This window comes from Syngnathoides biaculeatus, chromosome 3 (genome assembly GCF_019802595.1).
Source record: "Syngnathoides biaculeatus isolate LvHL_M chromosome 3, ASM1980259v1, whole genome shotgun sequence".
NCBI lineage: Eukaryota > Metazoa > Chordata > Actinopteri > Syngnathiformes > Syngnathidae > Syngnathoides > Syngnathoides biaculeatus.
Window position 1 is genome coordinate 12,300,180 of NC_084642.1, and position 25,569 is coordinate 12,325,748.

Sequence of the window (25,569 nt, forward strand, 5' to 3'; positions counted from 1 at the left end):
TTGTTGCTTTTTTAACTTGTCGTGCTTTTCCATGAGTGCAGTATTACCTACTGCAAATTGTCATTTTCAACCCTTTTTTACTGGGCTGTTGCAAGTAGAATCAAAAAACAAAAAACCGACTTTGGTCATTTGCTAATGGAGTTGCCGCCGAAATGAATCAATGCGAGGATTACAATCTTAGTCAATTTGATGGATTGTGTCAGAACCATACAGCTTTTTATAACGCCACTCATTCAAGGATGCATTGATTAAAGGCTGAAAATGGGGTATTTTGTGCTGTAGTGGCACATAATCCGTGAGCGCCTGCACCCACGCTGCCAAGCTCATGATTTTTTTTGGATTCCCTGCACAGTTTTGAAAGTAAAGAATACTGCAGATGCAGCATTTCTGTGAATAGCTCATATTTATTCTACATTACTGCTAAACAAGTCAAAAGGAAATGATCTGTATGGCTGAATTGAACTATTAAAACTGATTTGTGGATATTAGATTACTTTGTGTGTTGGCACTGAGAGGAAAGAGAGCTATAAACTGATTCAATGATGTCTGCAGTTGGGTTTCCGGAAATGCAAACAAATGTAGCGATAAACTAGCTGGGGTGCTTGCTTATCTGTCAGCTTGGTAAAAACAACACTGTGACAGTATAAGATCAACATAATGAAGCACGCATCGTGTTTTGGGCCTCAGTTTTGAACTGTGGCTGCAGTTAAAATTGCGAGATTTAGGAGCACTTTCAAATAGGGGTCAATTTTGGCCCAAAAAAATCCTGACTGCTGGAAGGCTGAAGGCAAAGAGGAATTTCACATTTCAGCACGACAAGGAGCAGTACAGCATTTGAAAGGCTTCACCAGATGTGTGTGAACTGGTTGGATTTGACCAATCACAGGCCAGATCTAAATCGGTTGAATATTGACCCATTTTGCCTTTAGGCAAATAATGGCAACCAGTTCAGGACCAAAACTCTTGCCTGGAGTTAGGTGCGATAGGCTCCGGCACTCCCGTGACCCTCGTGAGGAAAAGCGGTTCAGAAAATGGATGGATGGATGTTCACATTCTGACCGATTTCCTACAACTTTTCACAATACAGTACTTTGATGCAACATAGATAAAAGAATAACAATCCAGTGGGGTGGGATAGGTGTAAAATGTTCCATCCATCCATCCATTTTCTTTGACACTTATCCTCACGAGGGTCACAGGAGTGCTGGAGCCCATCCCAGCTGTCAACGGGCAGGAGGCGGGGTACACCCTGAACTGGTTGCCAGCTAATTGGAGGGCACATAGAGACAAACAGCTGCACTCACAATCACACCTATGTGCAATTTAGAGTGTCCAATCAACGTTGCATGTTTTTTGGGATGTGGGAGGAAACTGGAGTGCCCAGAGAAAACCCATGCAGGCACAGGAAGAACATGCAAACTCCACACAGGCGGGGCCCGGGATTGAACCCAGGACCTCAGAACTGTGATGCCTACGCTTTACCAGCCGAGGCACCGTGCCGCCTGTGTAAAATGTTTTATATCTATTTTTTTTTTTTTAATGACTGCTATTGGTTACTGGCATGAAATGTTCTGCCTGCCCAAGAGCTACCGATGTTATTGTTTGTGACACCAAAAATAGGATTTTGAAATTTTAAAGTGGGTAAGCTTTATTACAATATAATGTTTTGATAGTGTCATTATCCTTCATGGTCCATGGCTATATATATATATATATATATATATATATATATATATATAAGTATTATTGCACCTTAAAAAGTTACAAATATTTGCCAGATGAAATTCTTACTAATTATTTCCAGTATACTGAATGCATAAAATGTATGAAACGCTGACCTTGTACTTTTAAATCAGTGAGAGATACGGTCAGGTCTAGCATCCATAGCTGGAGACGGTGCCTTAACCTGTCAAACCATGGAACACTGAAGGTGCACAGGGCATAAAATACAGTAAGATCATCTTGATTTGTCTCACAATTGGGAATTGTGCAAAATTTGGACCTCCTCCAAGTCATGGAGGCATTTGGTCTGCTGCCAGCTAGAGGGTCTGACTGAAAATGTATTATTATTATTATACACTACTCACACGCAGTTAAGGATGCACTGTATTCAACTTTTGGATGAAATTTGGATGTAATTGTAGATGGGTGGCACGGTGGGACAGCTGGAAAGCGTTGGCCTCACAGTTCTGAGATCCCAGACCCGCCTGTTTGGAGTTTGCATGTTCTCACCAATGCTTGCGTGGGTTTTCTCCGGCCACTCCGGTTTCCTCCCACATCCCAAAAACATGAAACATTAATTGGACACTCTAAATTCCCCCTGGGTGTGATTGTGAGTCCGGCTGTTTGTCTCTGTGTGCCCTGCGATTGGCTGGCAACCAGTTCAGGGTGTACCCCGCCTCCTGCCCGTTGACAGCTGGGATAGGCTCCAGCACTCCTGTGACCCTTGTGAGGATAAGCGGCAAAGAAAATGGATGAATGGATGGATAGGAAGTCGCCTTTGTAGTCAAAGGTTATCCTATATAAGTTTGACCCTTCTGTTCTCATTTCTAAAGAAAAGTGACCCTAACAGTGGAACATTGTGACTTACCAGCTATCTTTCTTTCACGCTTGTACACACAACCAAACAACATGCTTTGTTGTATAGTCATTTCCTATTTTTTTTTTTTAACAGGCACCTCACACCTTCATAACGCTTTTAGGGTGTCCTACCCAGAGGGCAGACAGCCAAGTTATAAAAAAGGGATTTTTTTTTTGCCCCCCACACACATTTATGATTTTAGTTTGAGATACATTAAATGGACACAGTACATCCAAATAAGAAATGTCACAACTGCATGTTAAAAGTTTAATTGAAATGTTAGCCCCAAATGTCAATGTTTTCATTGTGTGACCCATCGTAGTTAGGGTGTTGCATGGGGAGAACATGCAAATGCCACACATGAAGGCCGGATTCAAACCCAGTACCTCAGAGCTCTGATGAGGTGGCTGTGTTTACCATTTGACCACTGTGCTTAAGGAAACTTTTTTTTTTCAAGTTTAATAAAAAACATCTTGAAGTAACCAGAGATGGCGGAGTTTTTCTGACTTCTGACTTGCTTGCCAAATACTAGAGATGACTTTTAGTTGAACTTTGAAATTATTGTGCATTTAAAACAAAACAAAAAAAAAAAGCAAAGACGTTTACCGGCATGACAAAAGAGCCAGAACAGACGTGTCAAACACAAGGCCCGGGGGCCAGATCCGGCCTGCCACATGATTTTATGTGGCTCGCGAAGCCAAATCTAGAGTGTCAATTTCAATTATTCTTGTAAAAATTTGTACAAAAACTTCAAATTGTCTTGCATCCTAAATGATAATGTTGAGATATTACAAGCGTGTTTCTGTTACCAAACATGAATAGTTGAGAAACACATTACCCTTGATTTCTGATTCCCAAAGAAGATCATAAATTGATGATGTAAATACGATGAGGCGATTAAATATTTGTATTGTTTCACAGTCATAACGGCCCTCTGAGGGAAACCGGAACCACAATGTGGCCCGCGACAAAAATGAGTTTGACACCCCTGAGCTAGAAGATGCCAAGTGTGCTGCGTGACTGCTGTATCGGATTATTTGGCATGGCCATCAATGCGACAAAAATGTTAAAAGTGCATTCCACTATGACTGTGTAAAGTAAAACTTTGAGCTGCTACGTGTCAATATAATTTTCCTTCTTCTGAACGTGTTTATTAAAGTGGCACAATCAAAATATCTGTTGTCATGCTTTGTGATAAAGTTTTCCACACTATGTTTTTAAAATTGATACCACAGCCTTTTGATCGACTGACAAATATCAGTTGTCCAAAATCGGTGCTTCAAAATAAATCGACAAACCCGACTAAGTGATTTAATTAAAGGACACAGAAATAGTGCACATTTTGGTGTCATTTATTAGCACTATTAATTATGACAATTTTTTTTTACTACCCCAACGTGTTGCAGCTATAGGAATATTGTATGACTTGACTTGCTTAAATTTTTCCCCGCAGTGACTTGAGATTTGCACATATGACATACTTCCACCTCAGCAAGTTCCCACAAAAAGTACTTCTACTTCGAATACTGAAGTAAGTTTCATGTGAGAACATTAATTTTGTGTTTCTAGCGCCCCTAGCGCTCGCGTCGGAGTAGAGCATCAGACAGCCTGTAGCGCGAACACACCATCGCCGCTTGGCTCCGAGAGCTCCAACTAAAACAGTCACTGCAACCATTTAGTTCACCATTCGCCCGTGTCTTTCCCACTCGACTTTAGCACGATTTCGCCCCTCGACACGCTCGCGGCCCCGAGCCCTCCTCCGCAACTGCGTTATCCGATGTTTGATTGGATTAAAGCGGGGTTAGCCTTTGCCCTCTAACCTCGGTTGCTGAAATTTGGCTAGCTGCTTCCTGCTCCCCTCCCCGGAGGACCGCGGACCGAGCGCCGAAGCGCCCTGCGCGATTACGACAAACCGGGGCGAGCCGCCGCCGTCACCGCCACCTCCACCTCCACCGCCATCACTAGAGAAGCCCGAGCAAGAGCCACCGAGCACCGGGCAGGCGGACGAGACGAGCAGAAAACCATGCGGAGGAAATCGAGGATATTTTTATGTTTTGCGGTGCTGTGGGTGCTGGGGATAGCCTACTACTTCTACTCGGGGACGGCGTTGGGTCGAAAGGTAAGACTGGGTCCTCCCAAAAAATTTTAGTTATTTTTTTTAACCAACCCGTTTTCTTCTGGGGGACAAAGCGGCGAAAGAGACCCGTTGCCGGGGTCCCTCTACCCGCTTGAGGCGCTCTGTTCTGGCCACACCGGTGATGTGTTAAGCGAATAGAAGGCCCTGTTAGTATCAATATAAAGATCATCTTTAAATTGATTATTCCAATTTAAGGAGGGTGTCAGGGTTGCGGGACTGGCCGGTTAATTCGCACGTCTGTTGTTCCCCCGTGACGGCGGTTTGGAGGCACGGTCAGCACCGGCCGGTGTGACTTCCTGGGTCGGTGTCTTGATGGGAGGCTGCCGGCCTGGTTTACAGGGCCGGCCGGGGGGGCTTCGCCTGCGGGCTGGAGGACGTCAGCACATGAGCTGAGAGCAGGAAGTGAACCTAGCACCGAAGTGGGAGAGAATGTGACAGAAATTCGAACAGTTGTTCATTTGGACTCTGCTGCTCCGTTTCGGAGATCTATTCCCACATCCCGCATCGTAAAGAGTTGTTTTATCCCGTACCCTCACCTAATAATCATACCTACACATTTTTTTTTTTTTTTTACCTCGGATTTAACTAATTATTTTCGAGCATGTTTCCCAAACAGGTAATTTAGTATTGGGTTGCCGATTAAAATACAGTAATGTGTTATTGATTGTGAAACAGAACGGTAAATTGCTTTTGGATTATTTTTTGGGGTAAGAAATCAAGGTCATTTATGTACACTTTGCATATCCTGTTTAGGGTTAGAGTGAGCTGGATCCTATCCAGTTTGGACAAAAGGCTAATTACACCCTTAACCTGTCATCAATCAGTGTCAGGAGATCAACCACATTTTAAATGGTCTTTAATAGGTCTTCTTGTTGCCACTGATGGCATAGTAGTGAACTAGATTTGACTTCTGTGCAGGAACATGGTTCCGTTTCCCATTTTGTTGATTGCATGATTCCGAGTGTGTTTTAGTGTGTCTCTGGATGATCTGCCCTGTGATTGACTGGTGACCAGTCCAGGGTGTCATCTGCCCTTTGCCCGAAATCCGATGTCTGCAGCTCCTGAACAGAATAACCGATGTACTAAATTGGTGGCAAAACGAAAGGGTCGATCTGATGTGGAAAAGTTTGGGATACCCAATTTTATTGCTCAATTAACTGGATTTTAAACTCACCAACAAGTAAACTCTCCCACCCTCCCAAAAACTAATTCTTGCGACTTTAATCATGTACTTGAGTACACCATCGTGCTTTGCCACCCATCGGCACGCACATGACCAGCTGGAAGTTGTCATGCAATAACCTAATCTGCTCATTAAGGGCAATTAGAGGTTTTGTACCTGAACCAGTAACCCGTTGACTGCAACTGGGTGACTCGGATGGTCACTTTAATCTTTAAACTGGTGCAAACCTATACCGTGACCTAGAAAAAAAAATACAATAAATCACCTGATGACCACTTCCTCTTTGAGCTGTCAGATGCCAGCTTGACTCTTGCCTTGATTCATTTCACCTACAATATATGCAATCAGTGTACAGTAGATCAAAAGACTATAAAATAGGCTGCAGGACAATCATTGTACAAAACATATAACTTGTAAAAACAACATTTAGAAACCTGCATTTATGAAGTTGAATTTGTCCAGGCTAGGGATGGACTTAAAACAATTTTAACATTTTGGACAGTTGTATACTCTCAACACTGTTCAAATGCGAGGTGTTTGTGCTGTGGAAAAAAAGAAACCAAGATTAATCATTTCAACCTTTTCAAACAACACAATTCATGTAGCTTGTATAATCTGTACTGCTCAATTGGATAAAAATAGCATTTTGAAAAGTAAAAATAAACTCTAAAGTGCCTATGAAGGAATAAAGAAAGCTATAAAAGGGTTTCCAAGGCATTTCCAAATGAGTTGCACAAGTCATAGATCACATTAGTGTTGGAAAAAGTTTTGAAACGCTTTAAATTGATTCCATGCTTTGTATCACAAGAAGCGGATGTTTGAAACTTTTTTTTCCACTTTAGTGTGCTTAGGATCCAGTCAAGACATATGTAGTTAATAGAAGGTAAACATCCTTCAGATATCCTTGTGCGTGTGACAACACACACACACACCACACACACACACACACACACACACACACACACACCTATGCACGCCCTCATGCAGGTGGCAGGTTTGCATCCTGCTGCGTGTGTATATGAAGTGCTCTGCATGGGTGGTTGTAGACTCAGTGCTACATTTGTGTGTGTGTGTGAGAAAATACTGTGTGTACGCCACCTGCCTTGTGCCTGGCCATATCAGCCTCTGTGTTTGCATTGCTCCAGTCAACCACATTAGCCGTTTTACTTTCCAATTATGTTGATAGCTGTGTGTGTATTCATGTGTTTCATGCTTGTTAAGGGGGTCAAAGTGGCAGCAATGTCTTGTTCAGGCCGATTTGGAGCTTGGATGATGAGCTGCACCTGCTTTGTAGGGAAGCATACTGTATTGTTCGAAATAGGCAGATATATTTGACTATTACATTTCCTAAATTGAGCAATGTTGAGGAAAATAACACTCATTGACTTATTCATGGTTCTCTATATCTATAGAGCTTGTGCACCTACGTCATAAAATCACATGACTTTTGTTTACCTCGCCATATTGCTGGTCTAACAAAGCATTGTTCAGTGCTAAGTCAGTTGGAGACGACACGAAAATACGTCTTATAGCACGACACCCAGAGTCTTGTCCAATACTGTTAGACATGTAGGAAGTGAAAATAAATGAAGATGCGTGGAAAAATGAGATACATTTGGCATAGAGGATTTAATGCCAAAGTCGATGTTTTCGCCGATAAGAAAGTGGACTGTTAATTCGCTTCCGCTTGTCTTGGACAACTGGATCTACACATGTATCTGGTGAGTAAGTCAAGATTGTCAAGATTTACATGGAAAAGTTTGAAAGCATATAAAAGTCTGGATGCGTACAAATACTTCGTTGCTGGCTCTGTTCTCAATCGGGACTAAATCCCACATAGTGACGGCTTGTGAACACAGAAGCATTCGGCCAGACGTTAACCTTCGCCTTAATCCATCGATGTTTTCAGATAGTATTCAGTACAAATAGCAATATTTAAATAAATGACCCCAGGTTTTACACAAACTTGCATTCATTAACTATGATTGGGGAAAAAAAAAAAAGAGGACGGAATCCAGTCGTCTCCACAGAACTTACACTTTCTTACAACTATTGCGGCCACACTTAACCTCCGTAAACCTCTGCGACAGAATTATTATTATTTTTTTTAATACGCATTGTTCTCAAATGAGCCAACTCTGCATTACAAATACTTCTTGGTAATTCGAGATTGAGAAGAACAATTCCTACTTGAAATGAAGTGATCGCTACACAGGCATGTATGTATTTTGGTTGGGCATCATCAATCATGTTTAATTGCTGAAATCCATCACTATTTTCTGTTCTTTTCAGCTGGTATTCCATAGAATGATCTCTTTGAATATGTGTCTCGTCTGTTGTGACAACCAACACCACAACAGGTCTTGGGTATTGTAAATATTCTCCTCTGGTTCAATGTCTTCCACAATGTAGAGCAGCTCTGTTTGACCGGCAATTTGGTGCTGTGAAAATGGTGACATCACGTCCACGAGCTCTCTCGGCTCATGTTCACTGCACCCTGAGCAGAATGAGCAATATAGGAATTGGCTGAAGGACGAATTCATGATTTGCATTGATCTTAATCAGTAGCATTGGGCGGCAGTAGCTTTTCTGTTAGGACCTGGGGCTTTGTAACCTACATTGATTTACCAGAGTGGAATTTGATATGCGCTTAGTTAAATATTGCTTGTCTTCCTGTAATAAACTGCCACATATTGGGTAGAATGACTATTGTTGGATAACGTCCATTATTGTCCTCTTGTTGATCTGGGGTGTTCTTCGTCTGTTGAATTTATTGCCAGGTTATACACCGTCACGCTGCTATGATGTCACAGTGTTTGAAGTATTTGGCATCTAGCTCAATCCAGTCTGTACCACGTGCAGGGAAACACAACCCAGATCAGTGTTTACCATGCCAAAAAGTGCCATGATGAGAGAGATTGGACTGTACCACTCAATGGAAACTTAGGATATGTCTGTCTTTGTCTTGGTCATTGACTTTCAATTAGGGATCGCAACCGGTTACAAATAACCGGTTATAACCGGTTTTCGTTCTTTTGAAACTGTAATCGGACTTTTGAAATCGTTTAAAATTTCCAATCATTTCTTCCAGTTCCGGTACTCCACATTTTTTTCAATATCATTTCCACTTTTTTCAAGTTTCGTTGTTAAGAGTAAAGTTGGACTCAAAAGAACATTCAGTTAAATCAAGGAAACATCAAACATGGCATCGAGGAAACGCTCCAAAGTATTGGAGTTGTAGAAGTTGTAGCGAAGTTGTAGCGCCGGAGAAAAAGGAGTCGGAGGCGGCGTGTCGGACACAGGAACAAAACTTGTTTTATTGGCAGACATCAAAACACTACTCGCATAACTCTATGAATTCGTCACTCTGGGCGAGCAACAACAAAAACAGTCCGTGTGGAACCCCGCACCCCAACTTGTGGTCCCGCGGGTGAATTATGTAAACACCACAATGTTACTGGTTTTAAAACCAGTTAATCGTTTTTTTGCTACAGGTGTTCGCTTAAAACCGGTTATGAAAGTAAGTGTTTTTTTGCGATCCCTACTGTCAATGCAGATAACTTGATTCTCAAATTTATTGACTTCAGTGAGGGTGAGGACTAAAGTTTCTTGCTTCTAGGCAGTACCCCCCCAAAAATCTGATTACAAAACCTATACTTTTTTCTACTTTTTACAGAATTAAATGAATGCAGTGGTTATTGCTGTCAAAATTCCATGTAAAACTTTTGAAGTTGCATATCTAAATGTAAAAAAAATACAAAAATATCCCTAATTAGCTAGTTAAGTTTCACAAAAAGTTTGCAGAACCACAACCTGGACATCGCACAAAGCTCTTTTTGTTGATGCAGTGTGGTACACGGGAGATAGTGTTGCAAACTCTTTTTCAGGATACTCTTCTGAATTCCACCAACAAGAATGTTTTGCGTTCTGCCAACTCTTCGGAACGGAGCGTCTACTTTCATGCTAATCACGGCTGTGAGAGGGAAGCTCAGTGCCAAAATTGTTGTGAGCCGCGGGAAAAGCCAGGACACGTCATTAATGTTGTCAGCTGTTCAAGCCTTGCTACAAATGTTTGGCAACTAAAGGAAAGCTGCTTTTTCCAACCTGTGATGAGGCATCATGAATATGTTAGCTGCATCTCTTTGCAAATTCAGTTGGAAACACTAAAATCAGACCTCGAGTTGTTCTACAAATTTTGAATTAAGATGTATATTAGGCTGACAACTTGATAGTTCAATGATTTATTGAATAGTTTTGTATTTATAAATCTTGAATCTTTTCACCCCAATGGGTTGAGTGAAGAACCATTAAGCAAAAGAAATGACATGAGCATGCTTCCAGACTACAGACTGCACCAGGTTGTAAGACGTGCCCACTCTGTAGAATTTTTTTATTATTTTTTTGTACATACATTAGCTGCACCGGACTGTACGCCGCAGATGTTTACGTACATTGTCAAATTTGATATTTACAGATTCACACTTTATAAATTTTTATTTACTTACCTTGTTTCCAAACCTTGACAGTCACACGGTAATAAGACGACTCAAACGTAACAAAAAAGTCTTTTTTTTTTTTTTTTTTAATTCCTCCTGTTCACTGAAACCACTAAAGTCATCTTCTTCAGTATTGCAGTTGGAGAGGCTCAGAATGTTTCTGTCACACACAATTTAAGTCTCTCTGTCACCCTCAATGTCATTTTCATCTGGAGACCCAGTTACTGCTTGAGTTGTGCTTTTCTCCTCACGTAGCAGTCCAGCCTTTGGAAATCTGTTGGTGATTGTTTATTCTTTTACACTGCTCCACACTTTTAAGATTCACTGGCACACCTCAGAAAAGGACGATCTTCGCGTTCGGACAGTTTTTGTAAAAAAGTTTAGATTAATCAAATTTAAAAAATATATATTTTACGTTTGTGCATGTCATGCTGCATTTTGCGTTGAACGCACCGAAAACTTTTGCTGTCTTCTTCAACACATTTGAGATAGTGCCGTCTTCTTCTACGCACAGTTGAGGTACATTCTTCTTCTTTGTGCACTGAAGGTGAAGTCTTATCCTCCTCCGTGCACTAAAGGTCTGTTGGTTTAATGTTTATTTTTATTTTTTAAATTAATTTATTTTTATTATGTATCATTTATTTTAATGTTTAAAACATTACGTTTGAATACGTTTTTGTTGTATGTTTAAACATTTTTTTAGCGGCATTGTCATTTAGGCCGGCGGATTCAGACCCTGTTGAAAAAAATAGCGTCTTGTAGTCCGGAAAATAGGGTGATTTTGCAGTATTGACTGCCAAGTCTCAGAGGGTCAAAGTTGCACTACACTCAATAAATATTTCAGAACATTAGTTTTCTATCTATGATAGCCGGGAGAGGGCCAGCACTCCTATGATGACCCTTGTGAGGATAGTTGGTTCAGAAAATTGATGGAAAACTCACTGTAGTGTTCAAACGTTGTATTGCAGTTCATCTATTATGGATTTGGTGCATTGATTTTTTTTTTTATTATTTTTTTTTTTAATATTTTATTTTTTTCCCTTCTCCCATGATTATTTTTTTTTTTATCCCCACACTCAACATTAAACATAAACAGAGGGACCGCACCACAGTGGGGATTGTTGGTAAATTAAAGATATGGCTTCTCTTACGCCCTATCACGTCAGCTTTTGATGCCTTCACCTCATATTACCACAACTGACTTGGGTTTCTCATCTGCACTGTGACTCCCGTGGCAGATTTTTTTGACATTTCGCCAGGCATCCACATCAATCGCTGCCTGTCATGTTTGCCCCTCCCGCTTCGTCGCATTGTCTTAATGAATTCTGTTTTGTCCACAGTAGCCTTAATTAAGGCTGCCGGCAACAAAGTTAAGCGGATGTCATACCCACATTCTCCAGTGCTGATATGGCTGTCTTTTGAAAGTAGATCATCAGAGCAGTGAGTTTTGTGCTTAGCCAGTGGTTTGGATATGCTTGGTGGTCATGGTGGGTGAGGCTACAGACCTCAGTGCACACACTTGCTTAGTGATGCATAACACTGACCAGCGCAAAACTGAAGAGGAAAAAAGTTTCATCTCATCTCTCTGTATCTTGCTTCTTCCTCCCGCTTGTACATGTCTCAGACTCCTACTTTATCATCACATCTGCTGCCCATCGTAGGCAGTGAGACCTCTCTTGCTTGTTTAAAGCAAACATTGTTAGTAAGAAAGTGGTTTATACGCCCACATCATCATCAACCTCCTCCATAGTGATATATCTGTTGTTCAGATGTTGTCCCTCACGCGAGGTTGGAGTTAGTCACAACACTTATGTGCAACGTCTGCAGTTCACTACTTTGCGAATGAGAAGGTTGAAGATATATATATATATATACATATATATATATATATATAAACATAAACATTTAACCTGTAAGCAAACCAGTACCGACAGTTAGCTAAATATCGCACTCACTCAGTCCCTTTTAAGCTCCCAACCTTTGGATTTTATAAACACTTTCTGCTGAAAGTTTTCAAACTTTGCAATGATGGAATGTGGTCTGTTTCCTGGATTTGGGCCTCCAGATCAGTGAACACGATGAAACTTAATTTTTTTTTCCTTTCGATTGTATCTTGCTGTATCCTAAGCGCTGATAAACTTTTTAATCTGAATTTCGGTGTCTTCCGAAGCATTTTATGGGATGCCGGTGAAAATGACACACGTATTGCACTACATGCATCCATCCATTTTCTGAGCCGCTTATTCTCATGAGGGTCACGGGAGTGCTGGACCTAATCCAAGCTGTCGTCGCGCAGTAGGCAGGGTACACCCTGAACTGGCTGCCAGCCAATCGCAAGGCACATAAAGATGGCCAACAGTTGCACTCACAATCACACCTAGGGGCAATTTAGACTCTCCAATTAATGCATGTTTAGGGGCGTGGGAGGAAACCGGAGTTCCGTGAGAAAACCCATGCAGGCACGGGGAGAACATGCAAACTCCACACTGTTGGTACCGGGATTTTAACCATGGTCCTCAGACCTGTGGGGCCAACGCTCTGCACCTCCTCTGCCGTATTGCAATAAAAGAGGAATTATTTAAATTGGTCATTCTTTTTCTGCGGCCCGATGACAAATGCGACACGGCCTGTTACCGACCCGCTGTCCAGTGGTTGGGGCCACTCCTCTTTGTCGCTTGAACTGTGATTTATTGTACTTTGTGTCACATGTATTCACTCGCTGCTTGATAATGTATTTGGCCAATCAAATGGAGCCTTACTACCATATACTATCTGTCCACCGCACCTTATTATGAATGCCATTTGAGTTCTAGGCACGATGCACTAGTGAGTCAGATAAAGCTCTTCCAGCTTGCATGCAGTAGGCCATGGCCTAACTTGATGCAGCAGCGAGTCATATAAAACTCGTGGGATTTATAATACCGCGCCCACCCCATATGCCAATATGTTTGCTGACAGCTGAGATGGTGAAGCTAATGAAGATGGAGCTAGTTGGCATCAAAATGTCCGAGGGGAGAGATACAAACATGAAAATCTGGGCAACAAACTTGTGGCTAAAAAGAATAGCGTGTCTCTTTTTTGGAAATAGTTTTGTATATGAGAGTTCGTGTTACAAACAGGTACTATGCAAGTCATGCTGAAAGCTCGTTTCAGCCACTACTGTGGAAGAAACAAGAGCTTCACTACAACCACGAAATGTTATATGAAGAGTTCCAAAAATCCAGTTTAGTTTCAATGAACACAACATTATTCGGGGACATTAAAGCTCCACTGACATCCCTATATACATTGTAAAATAGAGATTGTAATGAAAAATACATACAACATTATTCACTTCAATGTCTATACGAAAAAATAAATATGAGCGGAGAACGTGTCATCCATGCACAAAGTTGCAGAAGTCTCATTCGACATCCAAGTGGTAGCCATATTGCCTGCAACGTCATCAGCAGACCTCACATCAAGACATCCGCCATTGAAATTACGTAGTGGCACCTGCTATGGGACACGGAAACTCTTTTCGAGGAAGAGAACATCGCAACCTATCGTTTCGAGCTATATTTAGATGCCGCTGGAGCTTGCTCGCAGCCGGTGGCTCGAGGCCCGCCACCAGTCGCTTGCTGAAAGATGGATTAAGCTCCCCCCCAACAATTATGTTTTTTCAATAGCTCTATACACACCTACCTGTCATTTGGACCCCATGAAACTCTCATCCTTTGCACCTGTGCAATCCATTTTTGACGACGAACCGGGTCTTTTGGAAACGTATGAAGAGCAAATCCATCGAACAATATCCACCAATACAACAAGCCGCCATTTTGGCTAACACAAAGAAACAAAAACCTACCTTCCCACAGATAAAACTGGTATAAACCCATGAGGCCGCCCGAGTGGGCTCCTGCTGATAACCTCACTTTCTGCTTCTTCTCCAAAACACATCCCTGAGAGGATTTTAATGGGTGGAGTTACAAAAAGCCGTATATGTTAAAATCATGTTGTGTGGTGGGGGAAAAAAAATTGGAAGGGTCCATTCCGGCTGCCTTTTTTTAAATTTTTATTAAAAACATACTAAAAATCATGCTTTTCGTGTCAGTGGAGCTTTAAGATATTCTACTACAGTGATCAATAAAAGCTTTAGCTTTTCACCCCCAATGTCTATGTTAGGATCTCACTGTCTGGGGTCTATATTGACAGAATAACATCAACATTTGTCATTGCAATATCCAATAGCGCTTATTTTTCTGATGTCGTGCAGCCTTAATAAACATCGTTTTGCAATAATACTTAACTGAGGTGAGCTGAGGTGATCTGGCAGTTGTATGCTCGATTCCATTCAGGATAAGTATGTCTTTCCGCACAGGGCATCATATTACAGCTGACCCTACTCCCTTGTACACAGGCTGTTCAACTCTCTCCCCACTGGCAAGGGGCAATGGTTCATTCAGACCAGAACCTTTTGGACTTCAGAGATGCCGTTGTATGCTTCTCTGGATCGTGACAATCCATACATTATTTATGACCTCTTCTGCCCTTTGTTGGTTGATGGAGGTATAGCTTGCATGTCGTAGCTACCTTTGTGGAGCCAAATTTTATTCTTCTGGTGACATTTTTTTTCCCAAGGAGACCAGCTGTCTTCTATTCATCGTGTCAATGATGGTCAAATTCTTCAGAGGGCGAGCACACACTTGTCATGCTGGCCTTCGTTGTGGCTAGAACATTGAAACGATGAAATAAATGGCAAGTGTTCGTCATCTCTTTTCATCAGTCGTGTCTAGCCTCCACTCACAGCTGAAAGAGTGTGATAACGAATTAATTGAGCTAGTAAATTCTTTCTGGAAGGTGTATTTAGAGTTGATGGCAGAAAACGCAGATGCTGGCCGGCTTTATTTGTTTGTTTGTTTTTCTGCAGTCATCTTCTGAAGGCCAATCAATCAGCATTAGCACCAGGTGAGAAAGATGAGCTGTGTGTGAGACAAACATTCCAACACGTAATGATCCAGCGTTGCAGTAGGTTGATTAAAAATTAGGCATGATCTGTAGACAGTATGCATCATCCTTGCATTAGATCTCGCAGCTCAAGCCTGTCTGCCCTGCAACAAGGTCTTCGAGGTTCAGTTAAAGTAGACATCTCTCCAGACATATGTTGCATCTAGGTTACTATTGTATGTCTTATTGCTGACTTTATGTGTCCTCATCCGCCAGTGTGGATGCATCATATTTCACTTTTTAGTATCTGTCCACCAAGTCCTCCCCGTCTTTAAATCGCCCCCATGGTGTTGGCTCCTGGGTAAATGTAGAATACGTTTTGAAAATCCTGCCTTCTTTCGAGTGCATACATAACCTCGCCGCCTCTTGTTCGCCAGTGTACAGATTGTCACTACGTCTTGCGCCCTTTGCACCCTCATCTTCTCTCTACTTCGGAAGAGAGCAGAGAATTCAGTTGCTGAGCAACACCGACACCATTTCCCTTGTCAAAGCCAAACAAAAGAAATATATGATCAGAATATCATACTCCCCATTGTCTTGTTTTTACATTGCTTCTTGTGTTCTCAAAATTTCCCTTGATTTTACTGTTGGATTGTACAATGTCCTTGTGTGCTCTGAAAATAAATTGCACTAATTCTCCGTGGAACCTCTAAAGTTCACCCTGAGGTCATTTAGTAGAATTTTGAATTTAATAAATATTTTGAGGAATGGAAGGGAAATGCTTTAACAGTCATCATGAACAATTTGTTTACACGCTGTTGTAAAGATTTGCTGTGAAGTGAGATTCATATTCAAAGTAAAATATGTTCAGTTAATTGAACCAGTGTACATCACAGTATCTTAATATATTTCATTGTCAAATGCATGTATAGTACATCAACCCTAAAACAAAATTGTTTGAAGAAAACAACAAAATAACCACATTGTGATTTTTGCCCCCCTCCCGTTCCCCGTGGAAGGGGCTCTCATCCATAAAAATTACCAACATTAAGTGCAAGAACTCATTTTTTACGCTTTTGTCCAACAGAATCAACTCACTCAAAAATTTTTATATTCACTGGTACGTCTACTTACGAACGTCTTTAGTCACGAAAAGTTCAGGTTACAAACCACCTCCTCTGAAAAACGTCATCTGTTATGAAGGAAAATTTAGGATACGAAAGGCAAAAATAGGCGCTGCTATTCACAGCCCCCAAATTCCACTGAACGTAAACCTCCGACATCTTGGTTTGAAAGTGGCGTGATAGAGCTGCTCTCCCATTGGCTATTGCCCCAGCATCTTTATGGCTAGGAGGGGCATCAATCTTTAATCATGATGATTTTCATTTCCCTTGGACACTCGAGCGTAACCGAATCAGACGCTAGAACTGTCACATGCTAGCGCACATTAGTAAAATACAACTTTTTCTCGAGTTTAACTTTTTTTTTTTTTTTTGCATGTTTATTAATTTCTTCATCATGGGCCCCAAGAAACTTTAGTGGAGTTAAGTTGTGTGGGCGCATACACTCGTACGGATTTTCTCTTGGCTTTCAAATGCTTGCCTCCTCCGTTCCCTGCGAACCCTTTTGCTTCTCTTGCACTCATCCTTCTCTTCACATAGTCACCCAACGCCAATGGTAAATGAACATAATTTTTATTATTCTTCACATTATGTACTTTGAATTCTTATTCTTTGGCAGGGGTCGGGGGGCTTTGAACGGATTAGGCTATTTACATGTAAAAAGTGTTACGAAACAACTTCTGGAATGAATGAATTTTACAAGTAGAGTTATCACTGAACTATGTTGCTGCATCTCATTAAAAATCTCCTAATTAATCAGAAAGAAAAGTCTTTTTTAATCTGACCCTGGGTGCCAGTGTCTCATTCCTGCTCTAAATAATTTAGACATATACACGGTTGACATGGCTTTTATCTAGAGGATTTGTAAGGCTGATGAAGTAATTTCAGCATGAGTACCCATGTACAGTATCTGTGCATCCCTACAGAACATCTTTTATCCATATTGTACCCCTGGTAGCTATAACCTTCTCTGTGACGGTGTGCACTCTTTCATACACGCTTGTAACAAAGTTAAAGTGCAACCAAAGAAGAAACTTGTGGACCGTCTCTTTTCAGCCTGTTCAATGATTTCCGGAAGCAGACAAGCTGACTCAGCTTGCGGTCTTGAAAAGAGGGAAGAATTACATTGAAACTTTGGCAGGTTTGCTGATGTTTGATTGATTGGTTCATTTGATGAAATGATGTTAAAAGTAATTGGAAACTAAAGAAACTGATCATTCCGCCCAATGCATCCTCCTAAGGTTTGGAATAGTGGTGTGTTATGTGACTTGATGGATGGAAATGGGATTTCTGAGTTCTCTTATCCCATCAATATGATGTTGGACTTTGCAAACCAGAGTATACCACATGCTTGTAAAACGGAACATTAAGGGATTCTTTCCATTCACCCACGTTAGGATGTTGTCTTTGTTGTCAAATTAGAGCTTGAATGGCACATGAACAGCTGTCTTTCACAAGTTTGGTAAGAGTAAAGCCTGAACTTCAGATCACCTTTAATACAATCCTCCAGGCACCCATACCAGTGTGTTACACTGACAGCTATGGTTGTTAAACCTTGGACTGTGCCTCCTTTTGATAGAAACATGCATTTAAGAGCACTATAACGTAACTGCCTTTTTATAACAAAAATCTTTTACAATTAGCTCAGTTCAAGTTAAACTGTTAGACAACCACATCAAAGACTTGTTCTGCCAAGTCTGTTTTATATACAAATGATTATTATTGAAGTTAGAATGAACAGAAACATACAGAAAAGATGGCAACAAGGGGAGCATTCAAGCATTCAATGAAGATTACCGCGATAAGCTAGCATGTATTTTATGTGTGGAGAGACAGGTTTACAGCCAGAAAAAAACATTTTTACAGTATTTTGATGGTTTGGTTTTATTTCTGAATCCTCATTAGGGCTGAATGTTGGTATTTTTACTGCATTTTTGGCTTATCTTTAACAATGTTGGGTATACAGTACGGACTAAAAATGAGCCAACAGAGGGGTAGTTTATTATTGAGCAGAGTACAAGAGTATTGCATAGTTGGTGTTTTTGCATGTAGCCAGCCAGCCCTCATTACACTCCAATTTACTGATGCCCGCATCACTTCTCCCAAAAGTCTTGGGAATCATTTGGATGGTATTTTTGCCAAAGTAAGACGAGCCTTTATGTTCTTTTTGGTGATCAGTGGTTTTCTCCTTGGATCTCTGCCATGGGTCCGTCTCTGTGTGTCTTGAACACTCAACGTAACTGAGGCCTCCAATTCTTTATAAGTTGTCCTGAGTTCCTTTGTTACATCTTGGATGAGTCATTGCTATCCTCTGGCTGTAATCTTTGCAGGTCGACCACCCCTGTGAAAGTACACCACTGTTGCCTCCTTCTGAGGATAATTGCTCTCTCTATGGTTTGGTGTAATCCTAAAGCTTTAGGAATGTTCTTTTAATAACCTCTTCCAGGCTAATAGTTCTTCTCAAATTCTTTGGATCGTGTCATTTTGTTCTAGCTTTTTTGGATCCTTTATCTAATTTGATTTTGATTGAACAGATTCTGGTGAAGTTTCTTTTTTTTTTTCTTTTTTCTTTTGAATTGAACAGTTGTGGAGGGAATCAGGCTCCGGTGACCAGTGGAAAAATGAATCAATTGTGGCTAAGAAAACTTTTTGGGTATGATTTAACAAGAGCGGTTATTGCTTATTGCACTGGCCCAGGTAATTTTAAATCTTTATTTTTCCCTTTATAAATGAAATTACCATTTAAAAACAGCATTTTGAGTTAACTTGGGTTAAATTTGTCCCAAATTTACATTTGTTTTACAATTGTAAACATTAAAGTGGGGAACTGTGCCATAAATATAGGAATTTGGGAAGGGGGCCAATGCTTTTTCACAGCAGTGTTTTGTTAAAGAACACATCCATCCATTTTCTTAGCCACTTATCCTCACAAGGTTTGTGGGAGTGGTGAAGACTATCCCAGCTGTCAATGGGCAGGAGGCGGGCTAGACCCTGAACTGGTTGCCAGCCAATCGCAGGGCACATAGAAACAAACAGTTGCACTCACAATCACACCTAGGGGCAATTTAGAGTGTCCAATTAATGTTGCATGTTTTGGGTATGTGGGAGGAACCCGGAGTTCTCAGAGAAAACCCACACGGGCACGGGGAGAACTTGCACACTCCAGACAAGCGGGGCTTGGATCGAACCCTGGATCTCAGAACTGTGAAGCCGACGATTTACAGCTGAGCCACCGTGCCTCACAGACCACAATAATCACTGATAGTACAGGAAGGTGTTCTACTGTCTTGTAACCTCAAGCACATTTATACACACTGCACATAACTCACCAGTGATTACAGCTAAATGAACTTTTGGGGACAGAATGGTTTTGCAACATATTTGCTTCACGTCTGTATCTACAGTTTCAAAAATGATATAAACAGAAAATGTACCTCAATCTGCTTTAGGTCTTTTGAGTCATGCTTAACAGACTTTGTTTCCCGTTACTTCTTGTTTAGAATTGACTGCAGATGGTAAGTTCCTTGTGCCAACATAAAAATAAATATATAAATAAAAATAACAAAAAACCCCCGTTGTGACTCATTGGAGTGACCAAAAACACTTCAAAGCCATCATGGAAAACCCAGTACTATGGAGACGTTCATGTCGATGAGTGAATGCAAACCTCTGACCACAACTATATAGGTCATTTCTCGAAAAGGAGGAACGCTTCCCCCACAGAGAGTAGCAATTTGTTTCAAAGGGCCTGCGCACCATTAGAGAAAAATCTCCCCTCAGCCAAGTTACAGGGGAATAGTGTGTAATTAGCCCTCATTAGATTCCTTACATCTGCGCCTAGCCTGTTGGTGAGTTTGATGCATTATAAGATGGGCTCATGTTCGGTGGTTGGAGTGTTTGCAGGCTGCAGACTAGACCACATCAATCAATCACAACTCACCAGACATTTGACTGACTCCTTCTTTACTGTTATTTTCATCCCTTTATCAAATTCCCAGCATTAGTGTTCTGAGCAAATAAAGAGACTCTGTCAGAGCTGCCAAATGTTATGGAACATCCATATTTCGTTACAGATCTCACTCAACGCTGACTCGTCACGGCCGTAGTACCAATTATTCCAGATCCTGTGTGTGTGTGTGTTTGCGTGTACAGAGAATTTCATAAATGAATTCCATGAAATAATAAACACTATATTGTTTTAAAAAAGAGAGGGGAAAATCTGCTTGGGGGCACCCTATTTTCTTATGCTGCCAAGCTGCGAAGGCAAAATAATTTTTTTGTGTCTGGTGTCAGCGCATTGTATGTCATCATTGCTTCTATGGTGATGAATAAGGGACACTTCTTACCATGTTTCTTGCTCATACATTATGTTAAGTAATAAAAGACAGAAATAAGTGGTTGGACATGATTCAACAGAACGCCATCATGTCTACGTACAATTGTTAGTGCTAGCACTAGCTTGCCAGGCTATGTAAGATTTTGTTACCAGCTTGTGAGTATTATCATATTAAAAGTATGTGAACCATATCTCAACCAATCATTGAATCAAAGTCCTCTCCTGTGCACCGGTGACTACAAGCACACGTTTTTCGTCATTTTGTTCTTTTTTGACCAACACAATGCATGCACGATCCATTGTTGTCAGGGTAACGTTTAAAATTAAAAAATGAAAATAAAAAATCCATAGATAATTGTAATTCCACTGGGTAAAAATCAAAATTAAAACCCCAAATTCTTGAATATGTACAGTGATTCGGGGTTGGCTCCTCAATAAAAAAAACAAAAGGACAAACAAAAACAAAACAAAAAAATCCATGAATAGGTGAATCAGGATGGGCTGAGCCTCAATTATGCAGGAGTTTGCTGAACACATCAAGTTTCCTAAGGCTAATGTTTGACTGTCAGAAGACATTAGGGAAATATAATTTTGATTTTAACTAAATTCCACAAACCAGCGGAACTACATCTGTGGTACTGCACACAAGATGATTTAATGTTGGAGTGGAACCAGAGGATCATACTGTTGACCTGCCAGCAGGCTTACAGTATGTTACGTTGTCGTAATGTCATGAAATGTTGCTTTGGCCCTGCTGTAACGTGGCAAAAGACAGCTGGAGTCTGGTTTATCTCCTGTCAGAAGTAATCAGGCCTGTGCACGCTTGTTTCATTTAATTAGAACTGACATATAATAAGAAGTAATGTGAAGGTTATATGCACATATTTTGTCTCTGGGCTGACAAACTCTGTTTATGCGGGTCACACATAATAAATACATGCAAAAGAACCTGACATCAACTGAGTATCTCAGTGCAGGCTTAACACTGACAAAAATACATGTCTCACTGACTGAAAACTGAAAACTTCTCTCCTTGTTTGACAAAACAGATTATTTACCGTCTTACGGAATCTTCAGACATAGGGATATGCCATTTAAGTGATTTTTGTCCACATCAGCGCTGTAACATTCATGACCTCATTCTGGCAATAAATTTACTTTTGCCCTTTTCTATGGAAAAACGTGCATTAGTTAATAACTAACAGTACTGGCCGTACTTTTGCGCAATGAGCCTCCCATCGTGCAGATTGTCTCACACCCAGCAGATACATAGTTTTTGTCGTGGGCGTAATCACATAGGGGCAGTGTGGTTGAGGAGACAACAGTCATCTAGTATTCTCTGAGCGGAGGATGAGCAGGGAGGGGAAGCATCAAAGGAAGCAGAGAGGAAAAAGGAGGGTGGTGAGGTGAAGAAAAGAGAGGATGCTTATGGTTGATGAAAGTGTGTCTACAGTCAAGTTAGGTATTATAAAACTCCGCCCCCACCGGCCCGGCAGCACCCAAGCCTACGCGTCCCACCGGCTCACAGACATTGGGATGATTCAGCACTCGTCTCTTTCACCTCGACAGTGCCTCCATGCTTTTCCTTCTGTTCCCTATTGGTCAGTTGCAGCTTTGGACTGTAACTGTTTTTTTTTTTTTTTTTAAACTAATAAATTGTCAAATTTGTGCCCAACACAGAAACTAAAACCAAACATTTTAGTGCAAAAAACAGGTTAGGTAACAGTTCTTCACCTATGCTTAATCACAATACAGTTAATAATCCAGCCGCTTATCCTCACGAGGATGGCAGGAGCCACCCCTCTCAGTTGACATGTCTGTTTGACTGATATACTGTAGTTGTCAATGCCACTGAAAGGTGCCACGGTTTATAATTCTGTTGCACCCCATGGTAAGAGAGTGTCTTAGCTGGCACGACCACATCACTGTTCTTAGATTAAGGTTTAAAATAAAGACAATGCAGCTATCTGATTGGCTATTATTGTGCGAGTGATTTACAGGTCGGAAAAGGTCCATTAGGGCCCTGAAAGGCAACTTTTATCCTCACGCCTGTTATCTCTTTGGATCTGACCATTCTTTCTTTCATTCCGTGATAGTTTTAGCAAACTACTTCACTGTTCAACTACCAATTGTAATTGAAACAGAACACCAATTGGTTCAATGATCAAACACCTGCAAATGGTTGGCACCCAGTTCAGGGTGTACTCCACCTCTACTCCAAAGACAGCTAGGGTCCAGCACACCTGGGACGCTATTGAGGATAAGTGGTACAGAAAATGAATGAATGGGAGATCTTTGCTGTTTTCTCTTTTCCAGCTTTGCATTCGCCCTTGCTTCTATGATCACAGTTTTGATGCGCTTTCATGTCCTCACGACAAGGGTTCTTGATGATTCGATATGTGAACCATAAAGTAACAGCGTGTGTGAATAATTTCCTCCAGTACTACTACAACAGATGACACCGCAATGTCCTGTGTCGGCTATTCTTTCAACCGCTGTGGACATTATTTGATCCCTGGCAGCATGAAGACTGCTGTTCCTGTTCATTTAACTTGTTTTTATATTTGTTTCACAAGAATTATGATTGTATATGTTTATAAATGAACTCAAGAGAATTTAAATTAAACTTTTTTTTTTCATAAAGTTAGTTAAAGAAAGTTAAAAAAAGAAGCACTGCTAAATAGTATAACAGAGCAGTTAGAACCTGTTGAAACTGCCTCAAAAATTCAACAGAGAATTGCGACACTGCACAAAAATACAAGACAACAATTTTGTTTTTTTTCCTGGTGTGTGACAAGCTTTTTTGGGATATATATTTCCCAATTCCATTCTTAACAATTCTCTATTGAAGAGCCTGCATTGTGTTAAGCTACATATTTAAATCAAATCTAAAAACCCTTAAGATTAAAATGCATGTTAGAATATGGGAAGTATTAAATTTACAGTAGTCTAACAATGCTACAAGTAGAACTATTTAGAGGTATAGCAATATCATCAAGTAAATACTATTTGGTACACAGGCACAATCAGTATTATGCATATTAGTAATAAAGATGACATTTATTGCAATTTTTGCAGGATTTTTTTTTAATGTCACAAATTGGAGAATTGTTGTATAAATGATTAATTAATGGTATGAAAGCTGACCTACAATGTGTTTATGGCAGCATAACTAAATGCTTCTTCCACTAAGATAAAATATATATTACAGCGGGAATCAAGTCATGCTGTTAGCTTTCAATAGCTGTTTCCTGCTGCCTCACAGACTTTCATTTTTGGCACGGTTTCAGTAGCAAAAAAAAAAATTAAAAAATTGATGTGCCCCTGAGAAAGAGGTTCTAGACATTTTTTCAACATCATCTCTGTGCTTCTTATTGTTACCGGTAATGTTTGCAAATCGATTTGACAGCTGAGGAGTCATATGTATGATGTCTGGCACTTTGGGGGCCCCCCCTCTTTAAAATTAAGGATTGAAGCTGAAGGTCAGTTGCTGCATTGCTGCATTTTTTTTGTTTTCTGCAGACTCTTGTTTTAGACTGACAATTATGTGTGTGTTTGTTGGATGCAGATGGGTTTTCGGGAAGGAGGCCAGCACACACAATTGTACCATTGAGCTGTTTAACACTCAGTCTCTCCTGCTCTTTCGCATGCACGCACGCACACACACACACACTTTGGTGTAACTTGTTTCAGTTTGGTCAGTGACGCCTCAGCAAAATGGCTCGGCTGCAAGTTAACACTGGATTTTCCCTTATTTTTTCTTTCTTCGGGATCTTACTTGTGGTAACACACACCAGGAGTCCTGTGATTGTATAATAACATCTCCAATTTCAGGGATTGCTGTCTCAGATCTATAGAAGTGCATATTCCTTTTTGACTGATACGCAACTCAAGATTGCCAAAGTACCTCAGGCCTTTTGCAAAACTTTCCCGGCTTTTTTTTTTCTAAACTAATTCCCTTAAAACTTTAAAGATGTATTGTCCCAACACTGTAAATCCCGTGACCCAGAATGTTTGTCATGTGTCACATCTGTTCTATTCTGGAGTATGTTTGTTGTCTGACCACATGTAGTGACAGCTGTCATGTTGCACATATGTTCTTAGTTTGTACAATGGGAGGACTGAAGTTTGTAAAGTCTGTTCAAAGATGGTGGTCAAACTACCAAATATTTGCAATCTGGAAAGCTGTAGGAAATTGAAGGAAATCTATTCCATCAACAAACCTGTAAACGTCTTCAAGTGCGGCCATTGGATGCTTCATTCCGATCATAATATTGCCTCGGGGCAGTTCCGTGATCCATGCGATCTGTTACAGTATCTGACTGTACAACTGTGCCTATGCATGTGTTTTCTTTTCCTTTCGGCTTGTCCTGTTAGGGGTCGCCACAGCGTGTCATTTTTTTTTCAACGTAAGCCTATCTCGTGCATCTCCCTCTCTACACACCCACTGTCCTCATGTCCTCCCTCACAATATCCATCAACCTTTTCTTTGCTCTTCCTCTCGCTCTTTTGCCTGGCAGCTCCATCCTCAGCACCCTTCTATCAATATACTCACTCTCTTGCCTCTGAACATGTCCAGACCATCGAAGTCTGCTATCTCTAACCTTGTTCCTAAAACATCAAACTTTGCCTGTCCCTCTAATAAGTTCATTTCTAATCCTATCCAACCTGTTCACTCCAAGCGAGAACGTCAGCATCTTCAACTCTGCGACCTCCAGTTCTGCTTCCTGTTGTTTCTTCAGTGCTGCCATCTCTAATCCGTACATCATGGCCGGCTTCACCACTGTTT

The 25,569-nt window shown here is 40.8% G+C and overlaps 1 protein-coding gene across 2 annotated transcripts in view; it reads left to right on the forward strand.

The window, feature by feature from the left end:
- Window positions 1–4,141: 4,141 nt before the first annotated feature.
- The window catches only part of galnt2 (UDP-N-acetyl-alpha-D-galactosamine:polypeptide N-acetylgalactosaminyltransferase 2), a 60,532-nt gene continuing 39,104 nt past the window's right edge, over window positions 4,142–25,569 (forward strand). The window contains exon 1 of one of the 2 annotated variants that reach the window (XM_061814351.1): window positions 4,142–4,700. In XM_061814351.1, the coding sequence (XP_061670335.1) occupies window positions 4,605–4,700 (96 nt within the window). In that variant the 5' untranslated portion in view covers window positions 4,142–4,604. The remainder of the gene's footprint in view (window positions 4,701–25,569) is intronic. The other variant, XM_061814352.1, reaches the window with a different exon arrangement.